The sequence below is a fragment of the Daphnia magna genome, unplaced genomic scaffold (genome assembly GCF_020631705.1).
Source record: "Daphnia magna isolate NIES unplaced genomic scaffold, ASM2063170v1.1 Dm_contigs180, whole genome shotgun sequence".
Taxonomy (NCBI): Eukaryota; Metazoa; Arthropoda; class Branchiopoda; order Diplostraca; family Daphniidae; genus Daphnia; species Daphnia magna.
The window spans coordinates 88,074-105,018 of record NW_025533157.1 but is presented as its reverse complement, the minus strand read 5'-3'; the positions used below and the strand labels follow the sequence as shown (position 1 = coordinate 105,018).

The window sequence follows — 16,945 nt, the reverse complement described above, 5'->3', positions numbered from 1 at the left end:
AGTTGTCACATAGTTTAACAATTAAGACAATAAAATGGCGTGCATTATCATTTGTTACCTTTGTCATAATTTAAATCTACTAATTTCAGCTTTAAAATGTCGTTAATGCTGTTTTTTCGCTTTCTTTCATTCCTATTGGTGGAAAAAATTCCAATAAACCTTTTCGGTTTCCTATCTGGAGCAGGAGCCTATTGTAAGTTGTGCTGCGTTAAATGCCCCTAAACCTTCGGTAATTTAGTAAACTAAATCCCTCAGGGAAAATCGGCAGATGCATTTTTATACGACGGTAATTGCACAAGTAAGCAAACTTTCATCTTAGAAAAATAAATGCCACTATTTTATTTACTAACAAGTACACGACTACGCATGACAGAATAAGAAACACGGAAAAGTAACAGTGTTCTCGAACATATTTATACATCGGGTTGATTAGAGAATTAACGGAAAACAACAAATTTGAAAAGCCAAGGGTCTTTAAAATTAAAAAGAATATAATAATTTACCAAATAAATAATTCGAAATCTTAAAACGAAGGATCACCTAGGATGACTTAGTTTCTTATATCCAGTCACCAGCCCTCCACAAGAGGACTTGCATGTTCTGGTTTCTCTCCGATACGTATCCAGATGAAGAACTCTTATTAAAATGCGTCCATGAGCCATAACGATGTAAGAGATTTCGATAGCCTTTGCCAATAGTTGCCACTAGAAGAGATTGTTTTTCTTTCTCTTTGTCATACGAACTCAGAGGAAGAATTACACGGATTTCATCTTCGTATGGGCGGAAAACAGTTATTGGGCGCAGGGATGAGGCTTCAGCCACGATAAGGCAGCCCCAAGTTGTTCCTATGTACAGTTCTCTTCCTTGCACTGCTAGGCTTGTTACCTGAATTAAAAAATTACGTAGAGTAATTTGAAAATTGTATTATTTGTTATTGAGAGCGTTTCACTGCTTACTTGGCATCTTCCTGGACTAAGATGTTCCTCGATACTAATCGATTGGAGCGATTCAGAACAAGGAGCTATAATTCGTTTTTCCGACAACGAGATAAAAATAATCAATAATTATTGAATTTCACGTAAAATCCATAAATAAATAAACCAAACCTAGCTTAGAGCAGTCCAGACGATGGAGAATTCGTCGGGTATTTGCACACCAGCGATAGACAACACACCCAGGGTAAACATACGACCATATTACAGAACTAGTAGTCTCGATGACATTTTCGTTTGGCATTTCTTCTTCATAGTCAAAGGTGTCTACATGATTTTCGATAATCAGATTGTCGACAGCCACTATTTGGAGCACTTCAAGACCGGGTAGGACAGGGTCGTAATGATTGATCAGCTCTTGACCGATCACTACGCCTTCTCCTAAGGCGAACACGCATATGCTGCCTTGTGATTGCCCACACCACAATTCTACTTTCCTAGATTTAAATTGTAAATAGAAAGTACAAAAATCGTTTCGATACTATATTTGGTTGTTTTGCGTGTTACCCCCTGGAAGTTGAATAAATGGCCGCCATGCAGTGTAGTGGGGCACCGCTTCCACCGAGTCCGAGTTCGGTCATAACAAACGTACCTTCACCTTGAGTCGACGTTAGTGGGATGAAGTCATCCCGGCATAGAAATAAACGGCCATTAGCCAAGGCAACCGCTACTCGATGTAACGAAGGTAAATGTATCAGACGTCGTATAGAGGCAGTGCAGGAGGAGTCTGGTTCAAGGGAGTAACGAAAAAGACATTGATATGTCCTTGTGCTAGATGAAAAAGCCGTCATTAGAAGAACATTTCAAAATAGAATACACAACAAAATATTGTAAAATTTGCACCTGAAGCAGAAAATTTGCCCCCGAGCATCTCCAAGCCAAACGGATTCACCGACCAGACAAGCCGCTGTAACGGGCTGATCGATCTCACTTTCAAGCGTATAGTAATCCAGCCAAGACCCGCAGCCATTGGCAATTTCAGGAGGCTGACTTGACGCAAGTAGCAGGTCAACCTAGAATAAACGTGTTTTTTTTAATTAGCAACCAATAATTTTAATTAGCAAATAGAAATGAAGTGCAACTACAATCAACTCACCTGGCATGCCGTACTGCTTAACCAAAGCTCATGAAGCGTTTCTTCCGAAGAGTTAGGCACAGGAACAGCAATGCCGTCAGTACAAAATCCATTGTGATTTAAAGATACCACATCCAGGAGATGGGTAAATTCTGGTGCCGAGGCAATAGATACAATCTGGGAAGCAGTAGGCCTGTCTTTTGGCTGTTGACTCCAGCACAAAACCATCAGATCTAGTAAATACACGGGATGGGTTGCATCCTGGGAAAAATAAATTTAATTAAAATAATTGTGAAAGAAATAAAAAAAATAACTAAATTTACCCGAGGTGTTATCGAAGGTCTGCCTCCTTCCAATATGAATTCCTTCACTGACTCGTGGCTTTCGAAAGGCTGACGAAGTGTGAGCAGCTCGTATAAGAACATTCCAAAAGAAAAACAATCCACCTATCAGATTCCCATTTCACGAAAAAGAAAAACTAGACAGTTTTCTAAAAATGAATATCCAAAGTCAAATAGTTCGTACTTTGTCGGTGTACTCCTCTTCGCCATTGAACCGCATTATCTCAGGAGCCATGAAACCTTCCGTTCCTCCAAAACCTTAAATGTTTTGAAACTAATAAATCAACTTCAGTTTTAAAAACTTGCAAAACTTTTACCTTTTGCGCCAGTAGGCAGTGAAATCCGGGAAATGCCATAGTCAGCCAATTTTACATCCACTTTCACTTCAGGCTGCCTTTCATCGGGACTAGGTAACGACCATACTAATACATTTTCTGATTTGAGATCACGATAGATGATTCGTTGTTGGTGTAAGTATTCCAGAGCTTTAGCAATCTGGAAGACATTTCAACGTGATATAGCGGCACACCGTTAGCAGAAAAAATATTTTAAGGAATTTAACCATACCTGAACTACGATTTGCTGAATGACAGAGAGGTTTAGTTTTGCCCCAGATCTTCGAAAATTTCTTAAATTTGAATCCAAAGCTCCTAAGGGTGCGAGGTCTAAAACCAATGCTAGTGGTTCGGTGCACAAACCAATGAATGGAACGATATTCGCATGACGCAGGGTTAGTAGGATAGCCAATTCCTGCCTTACAGTACAGTAGGCCTTGCAGGCATACCTGTATCATCAAATATTTTTAGATGTAGCTACCAAACTAACAAACACGAGATCAAGGCAGAACTTACTGTAAAGGATCTCTTTCCCATTGGCTGATAGCTGCCTGAAATTCAATCAAACATTACCGTTATTAATATCAAGGCCACAACAAATTAACGCATTGCCAATTTACTTTATAAATCTGTATAACAGAAGATCTGGCTTCATGTCCAGGATCAATAGGCTGAAGCATTTTTACTGCTACTTCTGCATTGGGGTTGCCGTTAATGTTTGCAGTAGCTCGATAGACAAAACCAAAGGCACCCCGACCAAGTAGACCTCCTCTTTTAATGTTCTGACCGTTCACAATGTTGCGTTCACCAATGTCCATAAACATCTGTTGCAAGGGCAGACCACAATACATATTAATCAATATAGTTTCTACCACCAACCAACATTATTATTTTCTTTTACCGTATCGGGTGCCACTTGAGCTAAATGAATGTCATTGTGAACCGGGCAATGTACGTGACGATTTCCATGGCTCAGCAAAATGCATTCTTCTACAGTGAAAGAGTAAACTGTTTCTGAATGCGAGGAGTGTGACCGTAAAAGCTCTTGAATGTTAGAATGTTCTTCCGTCGAAGTTTTCCGGCTAAAATAAAGCAGATTTTGTAATAATCTAATTTAATATAGTTTTATAATCCTTTGTCGGTGTTACCTTAACACAGGAGATTCGTGACCTACACCAGAGTCAGCACCTTCTGATCGGGCACTATTACGCGAACCGCGCGCAACTGGTTCCGTTTTTAGAGGAAAAAACTGGTGATTTTCTTGTGGGCGTTCATGTGGACTGTCGGCTGGGGGATTTAATCCACAGAGACACATGGGGCATGGAACCAACCGCGTAACAAGATATTTTCCTTCAGAAGTATGTACAAATCTGGTACCTGTTGATAAAATATGAAATTTTTTTTAGAGAGTAAAACCATGACTGCCCATTAATAAAAACACGGTTTACCTAATATCGGATACCAGTCTTCCAGAAGAGTATCAATATGATCAACGGAGATCGTCAAAAGTTTGGTAACGCTTTAAAGGAACAAGAATTGAATTAAATTTGAAAAATTTTTCATTTTTGCAAGTTACCTTTCAACAGATGGTTCTAATGCAAAGGTTTGATAGCCTTGAACAGAAACTTTTTGAAATGGTTGTCCTTCAGGTCGATCAAATATTGGCTTACGTATTGCAATGGTCTCGTTTGGAAGAAAGATTTCAATCATAGCAGCCGAAGCGGTATCCAGTTCAGACCAGTGACCCTCTTGTTTGGCAATATATCTGAGAAAAATAAAATAGAAATTTGTATATTAACGATTCCAGTTATACAGACTTTTATTAACTGACCGAAACGCCCGATAATCGAATGGACTGACACCGACACGATTGGCCACTTCTTTAATTCGAAGCAAAGTAGTACCGAGATAGTGTAACTCAATGCCGGTCTGCCAACAACGCCATTCAGCTTTCCACTCCAAAGTATGTGTCAGATCTGCGTCAACCTATCGAGTGAATAAAATTTTTAATGAAATAAAAGTAATCGTGTTCGAACATCTATCGAAGACAACATACGTGTCTGGGAATATTGAAGTAAGAACGGAGCGTATCGACAATGCTATCTTCGGCTAACAGCCGCGTTATTAGACGCGACCAAAACCCTGTTGGCACGTATGAAAGTAGAAGCAAGCGATAGATCGCGGTCTCCATGTCAGACTGGAAGCTTACTTCACATTTTCCATCCGTAACTTCAAAAATGAACAGTATTTATACAACCAATCCTTAAAATTGATGGAAAAATGTTATTAAGTCACCTGTTTCTTCAGACGGAAATCCTTTGTGCCCCTGGGCTGCTGCCGAACCAGGTCTTGAGGGCATCGACACAGCCCTGTTAAATCTCGGGCCCTTTCTCGGTCGCATCGCCCTACCCCTTGACCGGACTGGAATCTACTCAAAACCAAAAAGATACCATAAGACTTTAAATTTAAATAGCTGTAAATAGTATGTACATTTACCTTCACACGAACGTCAGAGCCAGGTAAATCATATGCTGTTTGATCTTCAGTAGGTAATAATGAGGGAATAAGTAAAGTCCTTGAGTCCCAGGTCAACGCTACTTCAAATTTGTTAAGTAAATTGACAACATAAGCTTGAGCTTCTGCCGGAGCGCTGGTCGATGAGCGAAAAACAAGCTGTAAATCCTCCAACCTCATAATACCTGTAATGAGGGACTGCTAGAATTCAGAATCCAAGTATAAAACTATAAATTTAGGAACCGTTTGGCGCAAAGGGATTAATTTCTCTGATGGTGACTACATGGGCAAGCATGTCGCACAGCCACTGTGGGTCTAGAAAATATAGGTCTTTCAGAGTTGCGTCTTCGTAGTGAAGCATCACTCCATTTTCGTGAAGAAATGCGGTGGCCTTAAATGGAAAATCCACAAATTTAACACAAAGGAAGGCGCTTAGATTAAAGAATATGAGCGGACTTGATTCAACTCAGCTGTATCCCTGAAGGACATTCGAAATCGGGAATTCATGATGTGCGCAACGCCAACACGATATTCCTCAGCAGAAAGAACAGGATCACGACCGCAATTTTTTTGTTCAGTGGCTAGAAGACCAATAACATCCTCTAGAGCCAAATAAGTTGCCGGAATACGCTGTTCCAACATGCGTTCTTTACTTCCTAGAGACACAGACGAAAAATCACAGTTCAATATAAAATGGGGGGAGGGGAGTAAGAGTGAAGAAAATTTTAACTCACCTGGAAGTTTTAGGCTAAAAACGGCGTCATAAATTAGGTTGCATAAAAGTCGAACATTATGTCGGGTACGACAACTGATCTCTATGGTATCTAATACTCGAGGTAAACCGCATTTTTCCGCGTCCACCACATTAATAAAACTTAAACAAATTTGAAAAATATTTAGACAACATATTTAAAAGAATTGGGGTAATTTTTTGACAAGGACTATTTTTTACCGGTCACGAACAAGCTGTTGGAGATCTTCGGAATAGGATGAGGGGAAGGTATCCTTGACCAAATCGTAATGGGTTCCCACAATTAGAACAGGAGAATTAGGCGCTCTCGCCTAAAATAATAGCCTAAACTTAAGACACGAAAGAATAACGGTAACAAATAGTTTATCTCTCACCTGAATATTGACTAGCCAGTGAAAGATTTCGTCAATTCCTTTCACTCCATCAGTTATTCGCCATAGGACTAAATACAGACTTCGTTTAGACAAAAAGTATTGGTGAGTGGCATAATACTCTTTTTGACCAGCAAAGTCCCAGGTACTGAAAAGGTGATAAAACGAATTTATTTTTTGTGAAACAACGTTACAAATCCAAAGTGTAGATACCGGAAAGTGACTGGGCCGTGCCCTTTAGCTTTCTTGTCGTAAGTCCAATCACCAATGTCGACGCCGACAGTGGACAAGTTTACTCCACGGGGCGTCCGAGAGTGTATATTCCTGTTGCCCATTCTTTTTGCCCAGTGCTCTGGAGGTTTCTTTTTATATGATCCTGTGCCTTCTTGGCGTAGCTGTTCCAGTAACGAAGTTTTCCCGATACCTTGGACGCCGACGAGCATGAGCCTTAGGAATTTTGGGTGTTATTAGTTATTAGTAAACAGTCGTAAATTATCTGAATGGTAAAAGTACTTCATTCGGGCGTATGGACGTGCATCTTCTAAGATGGATTTAAGATACCCCACGACATCCATTGTCTTGTATTTCTTGCTTTCAATCATTGAACGTAATGGTTCTTGTAAATTGCATCCTCTCACGTTCAAATTCCACAATTTTGACAACAATCCCATTCGCGGTGGCAATTCGACGATATCTAATATATATTTTGAATATTTGGGACAAAAAAATATTAGAATAAACAGATTCAAAGTGTAAGAAGATGAATACTGACCAGGATTTCCACTAACGTTGAAAACGGCGAGATTGCTTAGTTCGTGGATAACATTTGGTATTTCTCTGATCCTATTGTTGCTTATATCCAATGCACTCAAATTTGGGAAGAGTAGTTTGGATTTGTGAGCAGACGAAACGAGGGTATCCACATCCTCTTCCAACCCCTCATCCATCCACAGATGGATTCCAGTCATCTGATTATCTCCGAGGATCAAAGTACGTAAACCCTCCAATTTGTGATGACGCCGGTGTGCACACGCAACCACCTTTGAAGATTTGTGAAATTTCCTCCCTATAACAATTTCGAATATAACCACTTCAAATTCATGAGTTCGTAACGACTACCCTCACCTTGGGTTACTGGCGTTTTGGGTGGATTGCGATCAATTCCGGCAAAGCAAGTTATGGTTGCTGATGAAGACAAAAAGGTGATGAGGTAGATAATGGGGACATCGGTTCATCTAGCTGAAGAATGTCCCAGTTGGAAAAGGGCGGCCAATTTTCTATTTGATTATGAGACAAATCTAACTGCTTCAAACCGTGAGGATAGTTAGATAAAGGTCCAATGTCAGTTAATCTGCAAATGGAGATATTTTGACCTGTTAGCATGCGCATAGTAAGTGTGGTGATCCATAAAGGTATCCATCTTACTTGTTGAAGCTCATGTTTAAGCGGACAAGATTGACAGCTATACAAGCTAATGAAACCGGGACGCTAGAAAAATTGTTGTGTGCAAGATTAAGATGAACGAGCTGTGAACACGATTGAGGCATGTCATCCATATCTGCCGGAAGAGTTTCATTAATATCTACTGTATGGCTCCATAAACTATAAAAAGGGAAGAAAAAAGAAGAAAAAAAACAAAAAAAACACGATTAACAACTTCCAATCAAATGATGCGTTTTTTTAAATCTAATCCTACCTATCGTGCACTAATTTCTGGGGAGTAAGGTTAAAAGTTGCCAGCTGCATGCTTCGCATCATTCTGGCGTCTCCCAAGCTGTCTTCGTCAGAGAAAGAAAGGTTGAATTTATCTGGAGTTGATTTATTCGAGCGCGGCGCCGAAAAGTCCAGTTTCTTTCCAGAATCACCACTACTGGTTAGATCGAAGGCTACGTCCGTTAGAAAGTTGGGAAGATCAACAAGTAAATTGAACGACGCATTCATCTCTTTCAATTTCGGAGCTGTCCACATGTCTATTGGAATATGTTGCAGTTTGTTGTTGGATACATCCAAAATAGCCAGCGAAGGAAGCTTGAATAGAGCATCCGGAAGGAAATCCAATCTAAAACGCAAAGTACAGAATTAAAAACAGAAAAACGAAAAATCATTTAAAAAATTATAAATAAGGAACTGGAGCTAGGCCTTGCCTGTTATCCTGCAACAGAAGTTCTTCCAGTAAAGGACAATTATATAATCCTGATGGCAGACGCTCAATTTTGTTTTGCGCGACGTTGAGATGCCGGATACTTTGCAATTGTAACATGCATGGTGGTAGCTCTACGAGAACATTGTTGGAAAGATCGATGCGTGTAATAGAATGGAGGGCAACGTGATAAGCACGCGGATGCAGTTTCATTTTGGGGTTGAGGCTAACAGCAGCCTCACTCAGCCATTGCGGCCTAATGTATTCAAGGCATTGCTGTCCGTGCCAATTTATCATAACGGCGTTAGTGGGGAAAACTTGACTTAGTGACGCAAAGCCGCGGCTTTCGTTTGGCGATCCTGCTTTTTTGTTGATGGAATTTTCTCGATCAATATGTGATTTAAGAGCCAGGAGTTTGGATGTTATAATATCGTCTTTCGCTTGAACTGCCACATACAGTGCTTTGCTTTCCAGGTCTCGAGCACCATGTTTAAGAAGCAGATCAATCATTCCTAAAAAGGAAAAGAAATTTTAATCCAAGCTAACGTAAAAAATAGCGATTAAATACCCATGTCACGTTGTCTGACCGCCTCTACCAGCACGGAAGATCCCGTAAAAACATATTCGTCTAGGGCCGTTCGAGAACGTAACTTTGACAGCTCTTCTTCGTTAAGATATATGGTGAGATTCGGATTAGCACCTGCACCCAATATAAGGGAGGCGATGGCAAAGTGTTTGCTCTTGACAGCTGCGTGAAGGGCCGTTTGTGTCCCATGATCGCAGTAGACGTCTACGTCGACGGGACTTAATGTCTGTTGAATATTGGCAGCTGGAGTTGCTGAGTCCGGTTTTAAGTTAACGTTCAGACGGGACATTAAAGCTTGAATCGAGTCTGAAATCCGTTTTTTGGCTGTGATCGATTCGGTCGCCGACAGGACGGTTGTTGTCTGGTCGTTGGACTTCAACGTTTTCCCTTTGACGCGATACTTTAAAATAAGCTCCACCATTTTCAGGTTCCCCATATAGGCAGCGATATACAACACAGTTTGCCCTACGGAACCGTATCATGAGAAAATTTAATCATTAAAAATGTATGGGTACGTACCTGACACATCTTTTGCATTGATGTCGAAAGGAAGTTCATATTCATAGTTCCCTGTTTTGTCAGTGTACTTTTTCATTATACTCGAAGGGTACGGGTACTTAAGTAGAAGGTCCAGCACTTGAACGTGTCCCTGAATACAGCATCCATGGGAAGGAAACCATTTTTCAACTGTGGGAGTTTGTACCAATTCAGGAAATTTCTGTTGAATGTGCAGAACAAATTTGCAACAATCCAGTTTAGATTTAAGCAAAAAAAAAAATTAAATTAAGTTGGCGCTTACTCTCAGTAGCAATTCTACAACTTCCTTATGGCCATTGTAGCATGCTATATATAGGGGAGAATATTTTGTTACAGGATGAACTCTTGCGTCCGCGCCATTGGCAAGTAATAAATGAACGATTTCTCTATGGCCAATTTCTGAAGCCCTGTAAGGTAACGCCGAGAATTGCTAAAAATTCAATAATTTAAAAACATCACACTAACTTGAACAACAATGTGTTTCGATCCTTCCACCATCATATTAATGACAAGCTGCAAATCTTCTTTGAGCTCCTTAAAGAGCTTGAGCATTAAGTCTGGACTGCCTTCAATACATGCTTTTAACAATCCATTGAATATTTCAACCCTACAAGCTTCCTGTGTTGACTGAGCTGTTTTTAAAGCTGAAGCACATTCTATGTGACTTCCTTTAAGTGCCAAATCTAATGGTGAAAACCCCAGGCCATCTCGAACATCAATGCGAGCATCATGAGACAGCAAGAGACGTAGGTTGTTGACATGGCCATATTCAGCAGTTACATGCAATGATGTCTGAGAAGAAAAAGAATTCAGTTGGCAGGTACAGGATACTTTAGGTTTTAAAGAATGCACAACTTACTCTATATTCTCCTCGAGGCCCACACGGAATATTTGGATTAGCTTGAAGAAAACACTATTTTAAAAAATCAACAAATACACAAAACTTTGGATATTTTTTTTACCTCCTGACTGAAGTAATATTCTTAGGCAGCTTGAGTTTTCTGTTGTAGCAGCTGCATGCAATGGTGTTCGACCCCATGCATCAACTCCATCAATATGTTGTAATTGATCAGCATGAAGAAGGTCTTCTAATAATTCTGCATTATCCCAAAGTGCCGCCTGAACAAAAACGAAAAGCCAAACTCGGAATTACAAGGATTATACCATAAGCTTTGTTGCAGCCAACAGCCGTTAAACTAGTGCAAACCTGGTGTAACAAGCGTCCCGGGAAATCTTCCAAATCATCAGAGTTTGGACTGCTCGGAATACTCATGCTTGAGAATTGAACCAAAGAAGACCGAGCCCAAGCACAGTTGTCATCACTGACAGAATTGTCAACAACCAAACATGGTTTCTCTCAATGTGTTCATTGATCAGCTGATGCAGGCACACTTAATGAAGAAGGCCTCTAATACTCTGGGCTCTGGTAGCAGCACCTACCAGGAGTTGTGTTCTGGTGTTTTCAATCAAGTGAATCAACGTACACAGCACATTCGAAGCACAGGCATGATGGTATAAATAAAAGGGCGCGTATGCCTATGTGGTGACCAATTATCAACCATATGTTGCAAAGCTCGAAGCCCTTTTGGTAACTCGCCTAAAAGACTAAAGAGTGAAGAGTATACATGCCTAGGAAGCTACGATCAAGCCGTAGGACAGACAGTGCACAGTCATTCCGCCCAGTTCCGCCAGGGAAAAAAAAAAATTCAAAACCCATCACGCAAAACAAGAGGGAGTTATGCGGCCATCCGCATTAAAGTAGGCCTTGGATTGACCTGCGCTTTAGAACGTCGTCTGGGGAACATTTTGTTTAGTTTACAAATCACTAGGGTTTGGTTACCAGAAAAGGTGGGCGTTACGTCAGGTTATCCCATAAATCTGCATTCTCTTTATCACACTAAGAAAAATGGTAGGTCATATGAAAGTATCAGCTGAAGTGTAATTTATTTGTTATTCTGTATCTTAGCAATCTTCCAATAGTGAAATAGAAGAAACTCTCAAACGAATCCAATCTCACAAGGGAGTCATTGGAGTTGTTGTTATTAATAATGAAGGTAAACACTCATTTTTATTGAACAGTAGATATAAAAAAACTTAATTTTTTTACTTTCTAGGCATTCCAATCAAATCAACTTTAGACAATGCAACTACTATCCAATATGCTGGTTTAATCAGTCAACTAGCTGATAAAGCTTGTAGTGTTGTCCGTGAGTTAGATCCAACAAACGATCTAACGTTCTTTCGCATCCGAACTAAGAAACATGAAATCATGGTAAGTCGGAAATTAAAGAGTTTTCATAGTGCTGTTAAAAGTAAAATTTGCTCTGTTAGGTTGCACCGGACAAGGAGTATATGTTAATAGTTGTTCAAAACCAGTCAGATTAATTTTATTCATCGGTACAGTTTATCTCAATAAATTTCTTCTTGGGCAATTAATCCAAACCATTATGATCATATATTTTATGTTTTAAAGAAATTTAGCTTTAAAAAAAATAGTGATATTGGTGTGGCAAAAAAAAACATCCCTGTTGAGAAAGAATCAGAGAATGGTTGATAAGAATAGATTTTGCCAACAATGGCAAAAACTATTTAACTTACTATGGTGGTCAATTTGGAGTCTAATGAAAACAGATGAATGAGAAAATCTATTCCTAAAGATTGTCTTTTGAACTTAAGACATTGATTCATCTGAGGAAAGAAGGTGTAGCCACGATGTATAAACATGATCACTGTCGTAAGGTTCTTTCTGCATATGACACCTTTTTGTCATGCATTAGACCATAAAATATTATTGGGTGTGCGACTGTAGTAATTTTTGACCTTATCTTTCCAACTAAAATACCCAAAATTCCAATATCCCTATCAAACCTGTCTGTATGGCTTCATTAGAGAAACGTGACGAAATCGAATAAAGTTCTCTGGTTCTATTGGGAAGAAAAAAAATAATACTTTTACGTTCTGTCGTTGTCCAGCCTGAAAATAAGAAAGTGTAAGAAAACGTCGTGTTCAATGTCGGAAATTTGACATCATTAACACAATTTTTTTTTCTTTAGAAAAAATTCAGCAGCGGATGCTGAATTGCTGATAAAATATTTTACTCTTGCGGAAAATGAATAGATCACAATAATCAAGAAGAAAGTGCGTGTTATAGAAACTGGCAAAAGTAGTCTAATGTGAAATTTTGCAGACATTTGGCTCCCAGCCGACTTACTAGAATTACATCTTGATGAATATGTGGGCGGAGTTCAATCGAATAGAGAAAGGACCAGAGAAATGATGTTTAACAGCGTAATCACTATAGGTGATTCTCACTGCGCTCCCCATTTGCTTTCTATGTTTCTGTTTGCAGTCATCCAGATGTTTTGTTTTATATTCTTTAAACAATTTGTAGAACCCATTGGGATCCTTTTGGCATATATAGGCATTTTCTGACTCATACAGATGATAAAAACATGTTTTTTTCCGTTCACCAGCGCTCTACTATCACTCTCCTTTCCTTAATAAGCCCACTGGTTGTAAGTAGGTAGGACGAAAATCCAATTTTTATTTTGGCACATATTATTCGTGCTTTATCGAACGTAAAGCATCCTGGAAATTGGAGAAGGAGGAGACACTAAGTTTACCTTTATATTTTTGAAGTTACTTCGATAATACAAGAATCGATCATTCAAGCCAGTAAACATCGTTTTCATCTTTATGTAACCAACGAAAACGAAGGGAAAAAATAAAATGTGTGGATTCCATGTTTAATGTCGTTGTTCAAAAAATCTGTGATGATGCTTTAACGGTTTTCGTAATTTGTTTTTGATATTTTTATTTTTACCCAGCCATTAGCTTATGACAGTTATAATCAACGTGGGCGTTACAATAACTTGATATGGTCTTGAAATCTTACTTTACAGTATTAGTGATCAACAAAAAAGTTCGGTGAACACATTGAATTTGTCATCTCGTCAAGGACAACCCTTTTACAAAAGACTTTGGAAAGTTGTGCTTTATAAGTAGAACTTTGTCGCAAGAACGGAATGTACTATGTTCTTTGATTTCAATTCTTTTTATTATTTTTAAAAAAAATGTTTTTTTATGTTTTTGGACTTTATATGGTGTCTCTGTATGAAGGGTATACACAGATTAAAATGCTCCACAAGTTCCTCCCTGAGCGCGGGCCGGATTACTCTATTTTAAAAAAAGGGGGGTAAAACTGTTAAAAGTCTGCCTTTTACGAATCTTGGTGAAAAGTAAGACAGGATCACTGACCTCTGGTTTATCGAGTGGCTTTGAAACACTTGGGCGGCCACGCTTGGTCTGTTTAAAAAACGTTGTGAAAACAAGCTCCGCTACGATACCCGCAGTGTAAACTATGGGAACACCATACACCACGGCGGAAAAAAGGACCGATGGGGCCGACTGTAAAGAGAACAATTTAAAAATTTTGTGAATTTGTGAATTGATACGAAAATGACGACAAAATCAAACAGCAACGCCAAAGTTTGGCATGCATTCAGAAATGCCAAAAAAAGGAAGAGGTAAAGGTCATAAAATGCTTCTACCAGTTGACCCCAAATAGAAAATTTTGTGAAATTTTTAAAACATTGTTTCATTTTTCTTTCTCCAGAGGCATCAGAAAAATACTACGATGAATAACTTACCTCAATAACTTTGCCAACAATGCTTCTTCCAACTTGATGATCAATCGCCATTTTTTAATTGATATTGTTGTATGTATTTACTTGAGTACACTTCCCAGCTTGCAACCTGGTATGCTACCTGCTCAGGTTCCTTCGAAAGACTGGTGTCCAATGTTGGAACACAGTTTTTTTCCTAGACCTGAATAGAAACTAGCGGAGCTGTGTCTCACTACAGACATCAAGGTAGGTTTAGTAAACCTCTGGTTCATGCCTCCAGCATCTCGTTCTACCGGTATTTCTCCCATGAGAGGTTCCTGATAGATAACGGTAAAAACAAGGTATGAGAATGTTTAGTTCGTGCTGTGTTTTGTTTTGTGCAAAAATGCTGTTTTGAAGAGAGTTCCAAATGAGACTCTTTAACTGGCCAAAGTGATACGTACGAGCTCAAATATCAATAAGTTATTGTTTAAAAATTGTTTTAGTTGCTTGATCTTATTGCACCATTCTGTGCAGAGTTTTATGGAAATGACTCGATCACGTCAACTTATTTAAGTCCAGTGAATTTCAATAAACACGAGTTTTCATAATGAAACTTTGCTTCTATCTAGGGTCATGTGGGTCAGCCAAAAGCAGTCCACTACAAGCTACCAGTATATCGTGCTGCTAAAATTTAGCCTCTCCGCTGCTGCGATAACCTGATGATCTAAATCTTTTTTAGAACGCCAGAATTTTGTCCTGAAAAGAAACATAAAACAAAACAAAAAATCCTGTCGTGAGTTTTAATCATTCGACTTCGGTTGCTCATTTCTTTTCTTTTGAGGCCAAGAAACGGGAGTAAGCAGCAAGTGCTGTTTCTCTATTGCAAAGTAGAAAAACCTGTTAAACTGGAGTGGAGTAGACTTATCGGGTTGCCAGAAGAATTCAAAGTTAGTGGACGAAATCATAATGTAAAAAGAAAAGAGGGAAAAAAAACACGAGTTTCAGGCGAAAATAGTACAGGCTGACAACTCTTACTACATCGCCGTACTTTCCCAAATTCCAAAGTTTCTAAATAACCGCGGTTAGGATATTTCAAAAGACAACGAGGAAATATATTTATATATATACATGTTCCTAGGCAGGAATCATACCGTATGCGGTAAACCTTTACTTTACTTAACGGATACAGCGTTGAACAAATGGAGGCTAGAGGTTCAAATTGTGTACCGTAATCCATGCGCAAAGTAGGTCAGCTTTTGTTTGGCTCAGAGGTGAGCTTAACGTAGTATGAAAACAGCACATTATAGAAATAAATTAAGGTATCCTACGAACGCGAGAGAGAACATAAATTATTTCGTTTAATTATATTCTTCGAATCACCGTTCCCAATCGTTTTTTGCATTGGCGTTCAAACGCGTACATTTTGGCCTGAGCATGAGGCAACATTTAAAAAACAATAATAAGTTAGGTAATTACGTAATGGCTTATTATGAAAAATTGCTAAAATAAAAGTAGGATAACTGTAATGAAAAACTCTTTTTATCATTATAAAACTCCAGAAATGTAAACTTTTTGATTGAAAAGAGACAGTAAATGACATTTCAGCTAACAATTTATCCGTAGCCCACTGAAGGATAATTGATTCTAGCCATATATAAATCTGCAATGTCAAATGGCTGTTAAACATCCAGTGAATCAATTTTTAAACAACTACCCACTATTATCTGCCAACGATGGTTCAGTGAATCATAAAACAAGAAGACAAATTTAGGTATAAACTAATAAAAACTTTTGGATCGCACATACAAATCTGTTGAAATAGGATGGCTGTAGAAATCGCTCGACCACTAAACTCCAACCCAACTTCTTGTTCGTGCGTTGCTCACGAGATGGTCTGTGAGAGCACGTGTGGAACCAAAGAAAAATGAGCCCTCACCACAGGTAAGTTGTTTTCTTTCTCTTTTGAGTGAGTTATTGTTTTCATAAATATAGCAGACGAATGGGATTCCCGAGGAAGCGGAAGAAACTGGACAATAAAAAAGGGGCTCATTTTCCAACGCTGTCAGCTCTAAGCCTGTAATTCATGTTGACTTTTACTCATTTTGACCACAAACAAAGTAACGGATATAAAAGGAGTTCCTCGCATTTGGATTATATTCATAACTCGTTGGTTTAGTGCTTTGTCTCACTACCATCTTATACTGGATGTGCGTTCTATTGTAAAGCTTGTCTGAGAACATAAGGACGATTAACAAACGAAGAAACATTCAAACTTTTGAATCTACCTACCCTAATTTAAATGTGTTTTTTTTCCCAGAACGGGGTAATCATATCTTTACATAGCCAAAATATCACTAGAAAATAGTAAAAAAAGTCATCAGCCTTGTAGTTTTCACGTTAACGCAGATGTTTCCTCCATTATTTAAAAAAAGACTAAACCTTAAACTTTAATGGTTGCGTTTTTACAATGATTTTTCGTCCTGAAAGTTTTTATATTGCGAAAATCTATTTTTACCCTCATCCCTAATATCCCCCTCCCCACACACACACACACAAACGAATATTCTTTCAACTGTTTAAGTGGTCTTAACATGGGAGATAGCAGACTAAGCTAAGTCATCGAGACTCCATTACCGAACGACAGACATTACCAATTCAACCCGGTTCCAGACAAGTGACACATGCAGGTTAATTGT

General features: G+C 38.9%; 2 protein-coding genes and 1 pseudogene across 2 annotated transcripts; 1 reads left to right on the top strand and 2 right to left on the bottom strand.

The window, feature by feature from the left end:
- Positions 1-315: 315 nt before the first annotated feature.
- Positions 316-11,305, bottom strand: LOC123467383 (annotated as a pseudogene).
- An 84-nt stretch (positions 11,306-11,389) lies between these two features.
- On the top strand, positions 11,390-12,078 carry LOC116934388 (dynein light chain roadblock-type 2). Its single transcript, XM_032941932.2, has 4 exons — positions 11,390-11,551; positions 11,609-11,696; positions 11,757-11,914; positions 11,974-12,078. Exons 1-4 carry the CDS (start codon positions 11,549-11,551, stop codon positions 12,025-12,027), a joined length of 303 nt encoding a protein of 100 aa, XP_032797823.1. The 5' UTR covers positions 11,390-11,548; the 3' UTR covers positions 12,028-12,078.
- A 1,361-nt stretch (positions 12,079-13,439) lies between these two features.
- LOC123467382 lies at positions 13,440-14,462 on the bottom strand. Its single transcript, XM_045167338.1, has 3 exons — positions 14,292-14,462; positions 13,900-14,049; positions 13,440-13,818 (listed from the first exon to the last, which is right to left on the bottom strand). The coding sequence occupies exons 1-3, from the start codon at positions 14,340-14,342 to the stop codon at positions 13,774-13,776; spliced, it is 246 nt and encodes an 81-aa protein (XP_045023273.1). The 5' UTR covers positions 14,343-14,462; the 3' UTR covers positions 13,440-13,773.
- Positions 14,463-16,945: the final 2,483 nt, after the last annotated feature.